The sequence below is a fragment of the Esox lucius genome, chromosome 20, assembly GCF_011004845.1.
Source record: "Esox lucius isolate fEsoLuc1 chromosome 20, fEsoLuc1.pri, whole genome shotgun sequence".
Lineage (NCBI taxonomy): Eukaryota > Metazoa > Chordata > Actinopteri > Esociformes > Esocidae > Esox > Esox lucius.
The window spans coordinates 12,077,063-12,090,313 of record NC_047588.1 but is presented as its reverse complement, the minus strand read 5'-3'; the positions used below and the strand labels follow the sequence as shown (position 1 = coordinate 12,090,313).

The following is a 13,251-nucleotide window of genomic DNA, read 5'->3' as shown; positions in this document are numbered from 1 at the left end:
AAATAAAATAAAAGTACCCCCCAGCCAGCAATCCCCACCACAAAAGAAGCACAACAAAGGCACAATTTAGAAAATGACATACTAGTGTTATACAGTGTCACATTCTGGCATGGCAGCAGCCAACCGTGCCAGTGAATCCAACGCCCCTCTCCCTCACTTCATCACAGCCGTGCCAGTTAATCCAACGCCCCTCTCCCTCACTTCATCACAGCCGTGCCAGTTAATCAAACGCCCTCTCTTCCTCACTTCATCACAGCCGTGCCAGTTAATCCAACGCCCTCTCTTCCTCACTTCATCACAACCGTGCCAGTAAATCCAATGCCCTTCTCCCTCACGATCACCTGTTTTCTTTGATTATTGCCCACACCTATTTTGCCCACAGACCCTATTTAAGTTCCTTTCCCCCCATTGTATCCTGGGTCTTTGTTTTGGTTCTACCCCAATAATGTCATGTAGTTCTGTTTTGGTTCTGTGTTTTATTGTTTCTGTCCTAGCTCTTTAATTCTGTTTAGTTCTAGGCCGTTTTCTTTTATTTATTTAATGTCCTCTGTTCTCTCTGCGCTGTTCTCTCCTGCTGCCTCCATCTTACATTGGGACATATAGTGCATTCCGAAAGTATTCAGACTCCATCACTTTTCCCATATTTTTTTTCATTACAGCCTTGTCTAAAACTCCGAGATGGGAGGATAATTATTAATGTCAATCCAAAATATAATTCAACCTCAAACCTGAATGTTTAACAAAGGAAGAGTGAGTTTTGATCTTTCTCAGGCGGATATAGAAGTGTGCACAATTATTATGCAACAATTGGTGTGCACAATTATTAGGCAACTAACTTACAAAAATAATTTCTTCCAACTCACTTGTTTATTCACAATTTTTTAAGTAAGTATAACAAATAAGTAACACAAAATTACAATTAATTAAAATGTGTGTGTTTTCAAAAATATCAAAAATATTCAGTGACCAATATAGCCACCTCTCTTTTTAATATCTGCCATGAGCCTTCCATCCATGGAGTCTGTCAGTTTCTTAAACTGTTCACAATCAACTTTTGCTGGAGCAGCAACCAGGGCCTATCAAATGTGGTTCAAAGAGGTGTATTGTCACCCTGACTGTAAATCTCACGTTTGAGAAGGGCCCACAAATTCTCAATAGGATTTAAGTCAGGTGAGGAAGGGGGCCAGGTCATTATTTGGGAATCTTTGAGGCCCTTGCTTGATAGCCAACAGTGGAGTACTTGGATGCATGTGATGGAGCATTGTCCTGCATAAAGATCATGGCCTTCTTGAATGCTGAGGAATACTTCCTGTACCACTGAAAATATCTTCCAGAAACTGTCAGTAGGCATGGGAGTTGAGTTCAACCCAAAAAGGGCCAACTTCCTTAATGATGGCAGCCCATACCAGTACCCCTCCTCCACATTACTGGTGCCTGACTCGAAGTGGTGCCTTGTCGATCCAGCCACGGGCCCATCCATCTGGTTCATCAAGAGTCACTCTCATTTCATCTGTCCATAAAACCTTAAAATACCTCAGGTATTTCTTGAAGCTGCCAAATAATTATGCACACCTTGATATAATGTGTAATTCACTTTCACCACACCCTTCCTCATTACACAAATACATATCACCTGAAAATGGTTCAATCCAATGGGCATTCAAGTTTAAATGGTTTGGAGTTGGAAAATGTGCATAGAAATAATGATACGATCAGAATACTCACTTGCCTAATAATTGTGCACGCAGTGTAAATGTAAATATGATACATCTGCAAATGGTTTTTGCTTGGTCCTTATGGGATATTGTGTGTAGACTGATGATTGCTGAAGAAAAAATTATATTTCTTTCTGCATGTTTCAAGTAGGAGAAGACTGGGTTACCAGATTAGATCACAGAATGTTGGATTAGAATGTGAGTCAAGTTGAAACAGGCTGGTATTGTAAACTCACAATTCATACTCATCAACATATGAGGGACATTTCGAGAAAATCCACTTTAATGGAAAAAATAAAAGGTTGTCATACAGTCATGTTAATAAGGAAGTTCACACCCCCTGGAAAGAAAGAAGCTTACTTTTTCACATACTTGGACATATGGATTAGCAACCTTTACTTCAACAGGACTGACAGAAAAAGGTAACCTTATTAACCAACGGACACTGAAAGTGCTGTATGGGACCCTTTCCCATTTACATGGAGTGGGCAAGCCACCCTTTTCCGACTGAGGACCATGGCCTCGGATTTGGAGGTACTGATTCTCATCCCCACCGCTTCACACTCGGCTGCAAACCGTCCCAGTGCATGCTGAAGGTCCTGGTTTGAAGGGGCCAACACGACAACATCATCCGCAAAGAGCAGAGACAAAATCGTGTGGTCCCCAAACCTGACACCCTCCGGCCCCTGGCTGCGCCTAGAAATTCTGTCCATAAAAATTACGAACAGAACCGGCGACAAAGGGCAGCCCTGCCGGAGTCCAACATGCACAGGGAACAAGTCTGACTTACTGCCGGCAATGCGGACCAAGCTCCTGCTTCGGTCGTACGGGGACCTATCACATTCTTACCTTGGCTCAGTCCATTTAGAGAACTGTTTCAGACTATCACATTCTTACCTTGGCTCAGTCCATTTAGAGTACTGTTATAGACTATTACATTTTGGATTCATTCTCATCCTTGTGTTGCTGTCGCCTCCAGACTACAGTGGTGAAGACCTGTCTTTTCTGTTAGACAGTAAAGGACCGGGGCATCAGTATCCAGAGAGTTTTGGAGAGCCTCAGAAGAATCCACAACTTTATGAAAACAAAGGTAACCCACATAGAAACTAAACATACATTTTTATTAGACCAACCTAATGACCAATCTGGGAAAATCCGTAACCAGCCCAGTCAGAGACTGTTGACAAACGTCCACTGTTCCATGTAGCCTACTGTATTTCATTTTAGCATTTACTGCAGTGGGCTAAATCATTGTCATCTCAGAGTCAAAGAAAAAAATCTATTTTGAAGCAAAAATATACAGCTCACACAGGTTAAATGTTTAAAACAATGAAGCCAAGTGTACTATTCAGAAAGATGAGATGAGAATTATGAAATGTTACATTTGAATCCCAATATTACATTTTATATACTTATATACTTCGTATGCTCAAGTATAACAAAACATATTTTTTTTGTGTTAGTGACCTCCAGTGATGCTGTGCTGTTCAATCTTGATTCTTACCCAGAGTTCAACTGTTGGGCGTCATACCCAAGTGGTGAGCATCAGTGCCCTACTCTCTAATCCATGTTTCTGTCATTTTGAGAATATTTCTATAAGCCACATCTGTTGTAGTAATACGTATTAATAAAATTGTTATCATTATTATTCATAATATTTCTCTCTAACCATTCTTAGATGGACTGACTTTGGAACAGTCTCAAGCAGGGTTCCAAGAGTGCACCCAGACATATCACAGCCTCGTGCCCCTGTGTGCCCCAGCCCAGAGTGGACAGTTCAGCCCAGCCATGGAGGAAGCCAGCCCGAGCAACTCCTTCCTCCCTGGAAAAGGGACAGGTTGCACAAGGACCCCCAGCACTGTCACCATGGACCACCTTGGTAATAAACCCTAACACATTTGAGGCGTAATGCAAAAGAAAATCACAGTGAACAGAATCATGAATTTATGCCAAATTGTTTTTAGAAATGTGTTTGGTTGGTTACCTGTAGGCTGTATGATGATTCATGTTTTCCATTTTCAAGCTGTTTGCCATTACTAGCTTTATTTGTTTATTTATGCTTCTAAAACTACATCTATAAACCCATAGGTCATGACTGTATCATATCTGCAACATCCAACTTGTTGTCTTCCACAGGTGAAGCTGAGCAAAGCTACACCCGGCATTCAGGTGAACAGCTGTACAACTCAGAGGCACAGAGGAGGTCTGCCTCCTACTGGCCAGACTACCCCTCTCCTAGCTACGGGGCCGGCACCCCCCTGCCTCCTCCTCCTCACCACCCTCCATCTTGTTCCTCAACCCCTGGATCACAGCTGCCCTCAGAGCTGTTCTGCCCCCGTGTGGCCAAACGCAAAAGCACGCACACCCAGAGAACAGAGAGAGACAGAGGACACGCTGTGGGAATGTCTGCCTATCCAGGTGAGGCTGGTCTCTTGTTTTCATAATTACATGAAGTTATGCCTGATCATGGGAAGTGTGTGTCAATTGGACTGGGAATGTGCAGGTGCTCTTCAGCGTCCTTTTGTAGTCCCTTGGAAATGTATATTTGCAGTTGTTACTGTAAATCGCTCTGGATAAGAACGTCTTTTAAATGAAGATCCGGAGTCTCATGATGTGGCTTTACTCTGTCCAGGTTCAGGTCCCATCCAATTATGGCAGTTCTTACTAGAGCTGCTCCTAGACTCTGCCTGCCGGACCTTTATCTGCTGGACAGGAGACGGTTGGGAGTTCAAGATGTCCGACCCGGCAGAGGTGAGATTCTCTACCTTAGGAATGGAGAGTCCTACAGCCCAAACACTAGAATGGGCTACTGAGTTAGATGTCATATTTGGTGACTCTTAACTGATCACGCCCTTTTATGTTCTGGTTCCAGGTGGCCAAACGCTGGGGCCAGTGTAAGAACAAGCCCAAGATGAACTACGAGAAGCTGAGCCGTGGGCTTCGCTACTACTACCACAAGAACATTATTCACAAAACGGCAGGCAAGCGCTACGTCTATCGCTTTGTCTGCGATGTGCAGGGGATGCTGGGAAAGACGGCCCAGGAGGTTCTGGCCAGCCTGAACATTTTACCCTTGGGTGCAGAGTCTTCCTGGCAAGACCAGGGGACGGCTGTATCCTCTCCAGAGTCCAGTGAAGCATGGGCCTCACAGTAGGGGGGAGTGGCCAGCTGTTTCTTATTGGTGCTATTGGCTCTTAAATTTGTTACGGCCAAACCACGTTACTGTTAGGTCAGTAAAGCCCTTCCCAAGCATTGCCATTGGCTTTCAAACCTCTCATTTGAGCTTGATAGGCATGTATACACATTTTTGACAGATTTTACAGGGTTGTATTCAGTTGAGGTGAAAGGTTTAGAAAATACTCCAAATAGAAATGAAACAGGGCTGACCAGATTCCCTATTAATGAAAGACAGTATTCCCATTGGATGGTCTGAACAGTTGCACCCTCCTGAACTGCCTCCATGATGTGTTGCTGGGTATTGTACTGCAGTACAGTCAGTAGTTATTGGAATGTTTATATTATAGAAATATGTTGGTTAGATCACACATGCCTCTTTGATATGTAGTATACTGGATATATGACTCTTCGAAAAGGAATCACTTCAGCTTTGTTTAAGACATTTCTACCTGCAACGTTTGACATTTGGCTAAAGAACGAGTCCCTGGTGTTACACTTGTTGATGACAAAGTTATAGGCCTACAATAGTAGCCTTTTCGTTTGTTTTTGGTGTATGGCATAAAGATACACAAATTTACTCTGAGTTTGAGGACCAGGTTATAAGTACATATCTACCTCCTTTTATTTCTGTAAAAATAAAAAGAAGAGGGAAAATCCTTGTTCTGTTCTGTATAATGTGTGATTTTGTACATGGTATTTGTAAATAAACTGTACATACATTAAAAAAGCATGAGTATTTCATTTTCTATTTGTCTATCAAGTCTACATAAAATTGTTTATCCATTAACCCAGGGGTTCCCAAATTATTTGGCTGACGACCCCATTTCGATTTCAAAAAATTCTCACGACCCCAACAATGTGAAGAAAAGTTATATAATCATAATTTTTTCATTTGAGGCTATGAGAGTAAATTTTAAAACCTTTTCCCCCGACCCCATTTTCATATCAGGTGACCCCACCTGGGGGTTGCGACACCTAGTTTGGGAACCTCTGCATTAACCATTGTTTTTGTTTGAGTGCGCTGATGGACCTCCCCCTGTACTGTGGGTGGGTAGGTAAGTGGGTGGGTAGCTAGGTTTACAGCACTGGGATAAGTCAGTTGGATATTGCCTATAGAGAAGACACGTCGGTCAATAAAAAAAAACGAGCATACATCTAGCCTACATTAGAGTTTGGTATAAACGATGTCGAAAACGGTCAGCGATGCAATAATTAATGTGCTCGATGGTTTAGGAGAGGCTGGTTTGAAGAGATTCAGACGTAAACTCTGTGATTGCAAGAGGGACCAGGGGCCAGTAATTCGTTTTGGCAAGGTTGAGAAAGCGGACGCTGATGACTTGGTTCTTATTTTGATCCGTACCTACACTGAAAACGGGGCTTTGGATGTGGCTATAGAGGTCTTGGAAGCAATTGGTGACAAAGAATCTGCAGAAGAATTGATGGATTTTCAGAAGTGTAAGTCGAAAAAGTTAAAAACTGATTCAACCCGTTGATGCACGTCGGTTGAACATTAAATAACTTTGGAAAGATTACAAATGCTTTAGCAGTTTAAAACGTTAGGCCGATTATTCATTTAAAAGTTGATTATTAGTAGTAGATTATTATATTTTGTTTACTCTTAAATAAGTTGCAGTGACATATTTCACCTAGGCAAAAATATAAGGAAGTTGACTATTTTACTTTCACTTTGTGAGTGCATTCTTTTTGCCCATCTGTACAAATGTGCTTCATTATCTGAGCAGTAGAGGACGCCTCTACCCGGACTTATCGGACCTATTGAGGAAATGCAATCGAGGGGTACACATTGATAAGGGGGGCATTTTCGTTCCAGGCAAGACATTTAAATGTTGCTTCATTAAAATTGATGTGTATGTTATGCTTTATTGATAGAGGACAGTAAGTGAGCGAGACAGTAGGCAAGAATCGAACCCACATTGCAAAAGTCTTACTGACACAAAAGGAAGTGGCCATCTTTGGACCACCCTACATAAAACTTTTTTTCAAAGCTGGGTAATCGTGTTCTCACTGTCTTTTTTTCTGAGCGTTTGAGGAAAAACTATTCCTCACTTACTGAAGCACGTCAAATAGTAGCATAGCCTACTAAATTTCCATTTACAACTGAAACATACTTTGTTATTACCGACATTTCTATTGCTTGCTAATGTTGATTTATCTTTAGGCCTAATTTATAATTATTCAATTTATGTAACTGTTTTACAGCCCGCAATAAATCACCTGGTCCATCTGTCCCTGGAGACCCAGGTAAGCTGTTGTTATTAATATTATTACTGAAGTATTATAGCATGATAAACAAACGCAACATTCTAAGTCACTCATTATCATTTGCCCTCCAACCACAGCATCATAGAAATGGAACAAGCTCCCATCAGTGTATTTGTGTAACAATGCCATCTAAAAGCATGGGCACCGCTATTGAGTCTCTCTATTATTAGCCTATTATAAATGGAAGATTTAAAATTTTCTCAGTGCATGTTAACTTGTCTATAAAACACTGGGATTTAATCTAGCAACTTTTCGGTTACTGGTCAGATGCTCAAACTGCATACTAAGCACCCTGGTCTCCACGTAACTATTATACGTAAATCTATGTCACCCGATTTGGTATGTTAAGTTTGGTTACATTACAATGCTCTAGCAAAACGTATAATACATTATGAATGATCTAAAACATAACATATGTTACAAACGCTATTAAAACGTATAATTTGTTGCAAACGTTACTAAAACGTATCATATATTACAAATTTACACAAAACATCCAAGCCATCTTCTGAACTGGCAACGGTCAGCTCTGCAGACAGACGTCCTACCCACTGCTCCATACAGGGACTATGGATTTAGATGGACCAGTAATGGCCTTACCAAGGTCGCAAACAATATGTAAGAAAGGCATTTCAATGTTACAGTTAAAATTACAGTTACAGTTAGGTATCACAGTACTGGGGTTATGGTCAGGGTTAAAAGTTTGGTGTAGGGTTATTAAACAAAAAAGTTTAGGTTAAGATTTGGTTAAGGTTAGGTATCACAGCACTGATACTAAAAATATACTTCTCCCGAAGTCCACCATCATCTCCTCTTGTCTTTACGGCGTTGAGCTCCAAGTTGTGAGAGTGTGATGTCACTCTGACATTTGCTGCATCCCTTTTAGCCATGAGCAAGAAACACTATCAACTTTTATGTAATTGATGATTATATCATCACGTACATCGGACAGATAGCTTTGTTTGCGTTGAAGAGAATTTTGCTTAATTCTTTTCCAAGTGAATACCATGCAAAACTATAAAAAAGTTGATAACAAGGCTACTTCTCAGAAACAGTTTGCCTCTTTTACAACCTATTATAAAAAAGTTACAAATCCTGCCCGTGTTCCTAAATAAACACACACCCAAGTTAGGCAACACTATCGACACTATGGTACAACTATGCATTGCATTTTTTTCAGGCCAACACTTTGTGGACTTGTATCGGAAGGATCTGATCGAACGAGTGTCCCAGGTGGACCCCATCCTGGATAGTCTACTGCAGAGGAAAGTCATCCAACAAAGTGCCTACAGTGATGTGAGGTCTGAAAGAACCAGCCAGAAAAGGATGAGAGAGCTCTATGAAGGACCTGTGAAAGGATTTGGTGTCAGTGGCAAAGATATATTTTTAGAGATTCTGACAGAGCACGAACCATACCTTATTAGTGACCTAAAGGGAGAAAAATGAGGTGTAAAAACCCATTCTCTTTTCTATTGTTAAATTGGACAGAATCATTGTATCTAAATTCTGCAATTAATGGCAAATAATTTTTATAACCTTTATTTTTCCTTTTTGCCATATAACTGTTGAGGATTTGAAGCTGTTTTAGACTCACCAATACTAAAACAAAGTGGTGCTGATGACATTGTCTTGTGTATCCTGAGGAATGAACAAATCTCTGCTTTTCTGTCAACAAAACAAGAATAAATATGTAAACCTAATGTCTAAACGATTCCCCATCTGCTTTCAGTTTTTGTGTCATAAAAAATATTTGAAACAAAAATAATGTTTTGTTTTGAACAAGCTGTGGCTATTTTAGTGACGCATTGCTATTCCACTGCTGATTTGTCATTTGACACTTTATAAAACAAGAAAAATGTCAGGTGAATTAATTGTCTGATAAAAGTCTGAAGAACTAAATCACAGTTCATAACAATAATCCCAGGAATAGTCAACAAACTAGTTCTGGAAATGCATAATCTGAAAACAATAATAATAACAATAATAATTGGCTTTTAAAACTTCAATTTCATTTATTTATTTCACCTTTATGTAAACCCACAAAGAATAAATTCTCAGTTGCAATGACAACCTGGCCAAAGGCATAGCAGAGTACTAATATAATGTATTCTGTAAATCTATTTTAATAGTCTGATAGCCAAAGAGTAACAGGAACAATAAAGACACAAACGTATTTTATACTCTTCACATGACCTTTACACCTCCAATACAAAACCACGAGTCAGACAGGCAGGCATATAGGATGTATAGGATAAGGAATTATACACACATAGGCAGTAAAATAATTTCAACCAAGAACTGAAGAGGTTTAACAACTGAAATAGAAACAGAATAGGAAGATATGAGCAAAGCAAAATAAAATAAAAGTACCCCCCAGCCAGCAATCCCCACCACAAAAGAAGCACAACAAAGGCACAATTTAGAAAATGACATACTAGTGTTATACAGTGTCACATTCTGGCATGGCAGCAGCCAACCGTGCCAGTGAATCCAACGCCCCTCTCCCTCACTTCATCACAGCCGTGCCAGTTAATCCAACGCCCCTCTCCCTCACTTCATCACAGCCGTGCCAGTTAATCAAACGCCCTCTCTTCCTCACTTCATCACAGCCGTGCCAGTTAATCCAACGCCCTCTCTTCCTCACTTCATCACAACCGTGCCAGTAAATCCAATGCCCTTCTCCCTCACGATCACCTGTTTTCTTTGATTATTGCCCACACCTATTTTGCCCACAGACCCTATTTAAGTTCCTTTCCCCCCATTGTATCCTGGGTCTTTGTTTTGGTTCTACCCCAATAATGTCATGTAGTTCTGTTTTGGTTCTGTGTTTTATTGTTTCTGTCCTAGCTCTTTAATTCTGTTTAGTTCTAGGCCGTTTTCTTTTATTTATTTTATGTCCTCTGTTCTCTCTGCGCTGTTCTCTCCTGTTGCCTCCATCTTACATTGGGACATATAGTGCATTCCGAAAGTATTCAGACTCCATCACTTTTCCCATATTTTTTTTCATTACAGCCTTGTCTAAAATTGATTAAATAGATTATTTTTCACATCAATTTATTACACACAATACCCCATAAAAACAAACAAAAACAAGTTTTCAGAATTTCTGAAAATTTAAAAGAAAACTCAAAACAGAAATATAGTATTTACATAAGTATCCAGACCTTTTGCCATGACATTTGAAATTGAGCTCAGGGGCATCCTGTGTCCTTTGATCCTCCTTGAGATGTTTCTACAACTTGATTGGATTTCACCTTTGGTAAATTAAATTGATTGGACAGGATTTGGAAAGGCACACACCTGTCACCCAGTCAAACTGAGCAATGTAGTTTGAGAACGTCTGTGAATGTCCTTGAGTGACTCAGCTAGAGCCTGAACTTCAATGTGATCAAACATCTGTGGAGAGACCTGAAAAGGCTGTGCAGCATGTTTCTCATCCAACCTGACAGCTTGAGAGGATCTGCAGTGTAGAATGAGAGAAAGTGCCCAAATACAGGTGTGCCAAGCTTGTAGCGTGATACTTAAGGATTCCTTGAGGTTATAATCGCTGCCAACATGCTTCAACAAAGTACTGAGTGAAAATGTCTTAATACTACACTGCGTGCACGATTATTAGACACATCATATTTCTCAAGATTGATTTTATTGTTGAACAATCACAATGCTTAATCTCTCTCATCTTCTCATCTTCATCCACTTATCCGTATCGGGTCGCGGGGGCAGCAGCTCCAGCAGGGGACACCAAACTTCCCTTTCCCGAGCCACATTTGCCAGCTCTGAATGGGGGATCCCGAGGCGTTCCCAGAACAGTGTCGAAATATAATCTCTGCACCTAGTCCTGGGCCTACCCTGAGGTCCCTAGGGAGACGTCCTGGGGGCATCCTTACCAGATGCCCAAACCACCTCAATTGGCTCCTTTCGACGCAAAGGAGCAGCAGCTCTACTCCGAGTTCCTCACGGATGGCTGGGCTTCTCACCCTATCCCTAAGGGAGGATAATGCTTAATGTCAATCCAAAATATAATTCAACCTCAAACCTGAATGTTTAACAAAGAAAGAGTGAGTTTTGATCTTTCTCAGGCGGATATAGAAGTGTGCACAATTATTATGCAACAAATGGTGTGCACAATTATTAGGCAACTAACTTACAAAAATAATTTCTTCCAACTCACTTGTTTATTCACAATTTTTTAAGTAAGTGTTACAAATAAGTAACATAAAATGACAATTAATTAAAATGTGTGTGTTTTCAAAAATATTCAGTGACCAATATAGCCACCTCTCTTTTTAATATCTGCCATGAGCCTTCCATCCATGGAGTCTGTCAGGTTCTTAAACTGTTCACAATCAACTTTCGCTGGAGCAGCAACCAGGGCCTATCAAATGTGGTTCAAAGAGGTGTATTGTCACCCTGACTGTAAATCTCACGTTTGAGAAGGGCCCACAAATTCTCAATAGGATTTAAGTCAGGTGAGGAAGGGGGCCAGGTCATTATTTGGGAATCTTTGAGGCCCTTGCTTGATAGCCAACAGTGGAGTACTTGGATGCATGTGATGGAGCATTGTCCTGCATAAAGATCATGGCCTTCTTGAATGCTGAGGAATACTTCCTGTACCACTGAAAATATCTTCCAGAAACTGTCAGTAGGCATGGGAGTTGAGTTCAACCCAAAAAGGGCCAACTTCCTTAATGATGGCAGCCCATACCAGTACCCCTCCTCCACATTACTGGTGCCTGACTCGAAGTGGTGCCTTGTCGATCCAGCCACGGGCCCATCCATCTGGTTCATCAAGAGTCACTCTCATTTCATCTGTCCATAAAACCTTAAAATACCTCAGGTATTTCTTGAAGCTGCCAAATAATTATGCACACCTTGATATAATGTGTAATTCACTTTCACCACACCCTTCCTCATTACACAAATACATATCACCTGAAAATGGTTCAATCCAATGGGCATTCAAGTTTAAATGGTTTGGAGTTGGAAAATGTGCATAGAAATAATGATACGATCAGAATACTCACTTGCCTAATAATTGTGCACGCAGTGTAAATGTAAATATGATACATCTGCAAATGGTTTTTGCTTGGTCCTTATGGGATATTGTGTGTAGACTGATGATTGCTGAAGAAAAAATTATATTTCTTTCTGCATGTTTCAAGTAGGAGAAGACTGGGTTACCAGATTAGATCACAGAATGTTGGATTAGAATGTGAGTCAAGTTGAAACAGGCTGGTATTGTAAACTCACAATTCATACTCATCAACATATGAGGGACATTTCGAGAAAATCACTTTAAATTAGTGGAAAAAATAAAAGGTTGTCATACAGTCATGTTAATAAGGAAGTTCACACCCCCTGGAAAGAAAGAAGCTTACTTTTTCACATACTTGGACATATGGATTAGCAACCTTTACTTCAACAGGACTGACAGAAAAAGGTAACCTTATTAACCAACGGACACTGAAAGTGCTGTATGTGACCCTTTCCCGTTTACATGTGCCTGTTCGTCTCAGACACATTGCTCTGTGTGCTATGAATAGTGAGCTATTTAAAAAAGATGTTTAGAAAGATAAATTCCTGTAAATGCACCGAAATTCATCATCATCATCATCATTTTCTTCCGCTTATCCGGGGCCGGGTCGCGGGGGCAGCAGTCTAAGCAGAGATGCCCAGACTTCCCTCTCCCCAGACACTTCCACCAGCTCTTCCGGGGGGACACCGAGGCGTTCCCAGGCCAGCCGGGAGACATAGTCCCTCCAGCATGTGCTAGATCTCCCCCAGGGAAGGCATTCCGGAGGCATCCGAAACAGATGCCCAAGCCACCTCAGCTGACCCCTCTCGATGTGGAGGAGCAGAGGCTCTACTCTGAGCTCCTCCCGGGTGACCAAGCTTTTCACCCTATCTCTAAGGGATCGCCCAGCCACCCACACAATTTTGTCTCTGCTCTTTGCGGATTATGTTGTCGTGTTGGCCCCTTCAAGCCAGGACCTTGTGTGATCCCCCTATAGTTGGAACACACCCTCCGGTCCCCCTTCTTAAAAAGAGGGACCACCACCCCGGTCTACCATCCCAG

General features: G+C 41.1%; 2 protein-coding genes across 2 annotated transcripts; both read left to right on the top strand.

Annotated features, from left to right (window-relative positions):
• The first annotated feature begins 1,349 nt into the window (after positions 1-1,349).
• Positions 1,350-5,486, top strand: LOC114829758 (protein C-ets-2-like). The gene is made up of 7 exons (XM_034288716.1): positions 1,350-1,444; positions 2,597-2,805; positions 3,179-3,253; positions 3,394-3,594; positions 3,852-4,133; positions 4,348-4,466; positions 4,588-5,486. The coding sequence occupies exons 1-7, from the start codon at positions 1,350-1,352 to the stop codon at positions 4,867-4,869; spliced, it is 1,263 nt and encodes a 420-aa protein (XP_034144607.1). The 3' UTR covers positions 4,870-5,486.
• Positions 5,487-5,989: 503 nt separating this feature from the next.
• pycard (PYD and CARD domain containing) lies at positions 5,990-8,797 on the top strand. The gene is given in 3 exon segments (NM_001311025.1): positions 5,990-6,347; positions 7,113-7,154; positions 8,356-8,797. Coding segments are annotated over 3 exon segments (579 nt in total). The 5' UTR covers positions 5,990-6,076; the 3' UTR covers positions 8,622-8,797.
• Positions 8,798-13,251: the final 4,454 nt, after the last annotated feature.

Coding starts and splice junctions, on each gene's coding strand:
- LOC114829758 (XM_034288716.1), top strand. CDS start 1,350: ATGGGAGTTGAGTTCAACCCAAAAAGGGCCAACTTCCTTAATGATGGC. Junction 3,595..3,851: donor TGTCACCATGGACCACCTTG/GTAATAAACCCT, acceptor TGTCTTCCACAG/GTGAAGCTGAGCAAAGCTAC. Junction 4,467..4,587: donor AGATGTCCGACCCGGCAGAG/GTGAGATTCTCT, acceptor TTCTGGTTCCAG/GTGGCCAAACGCTGGGGCCA.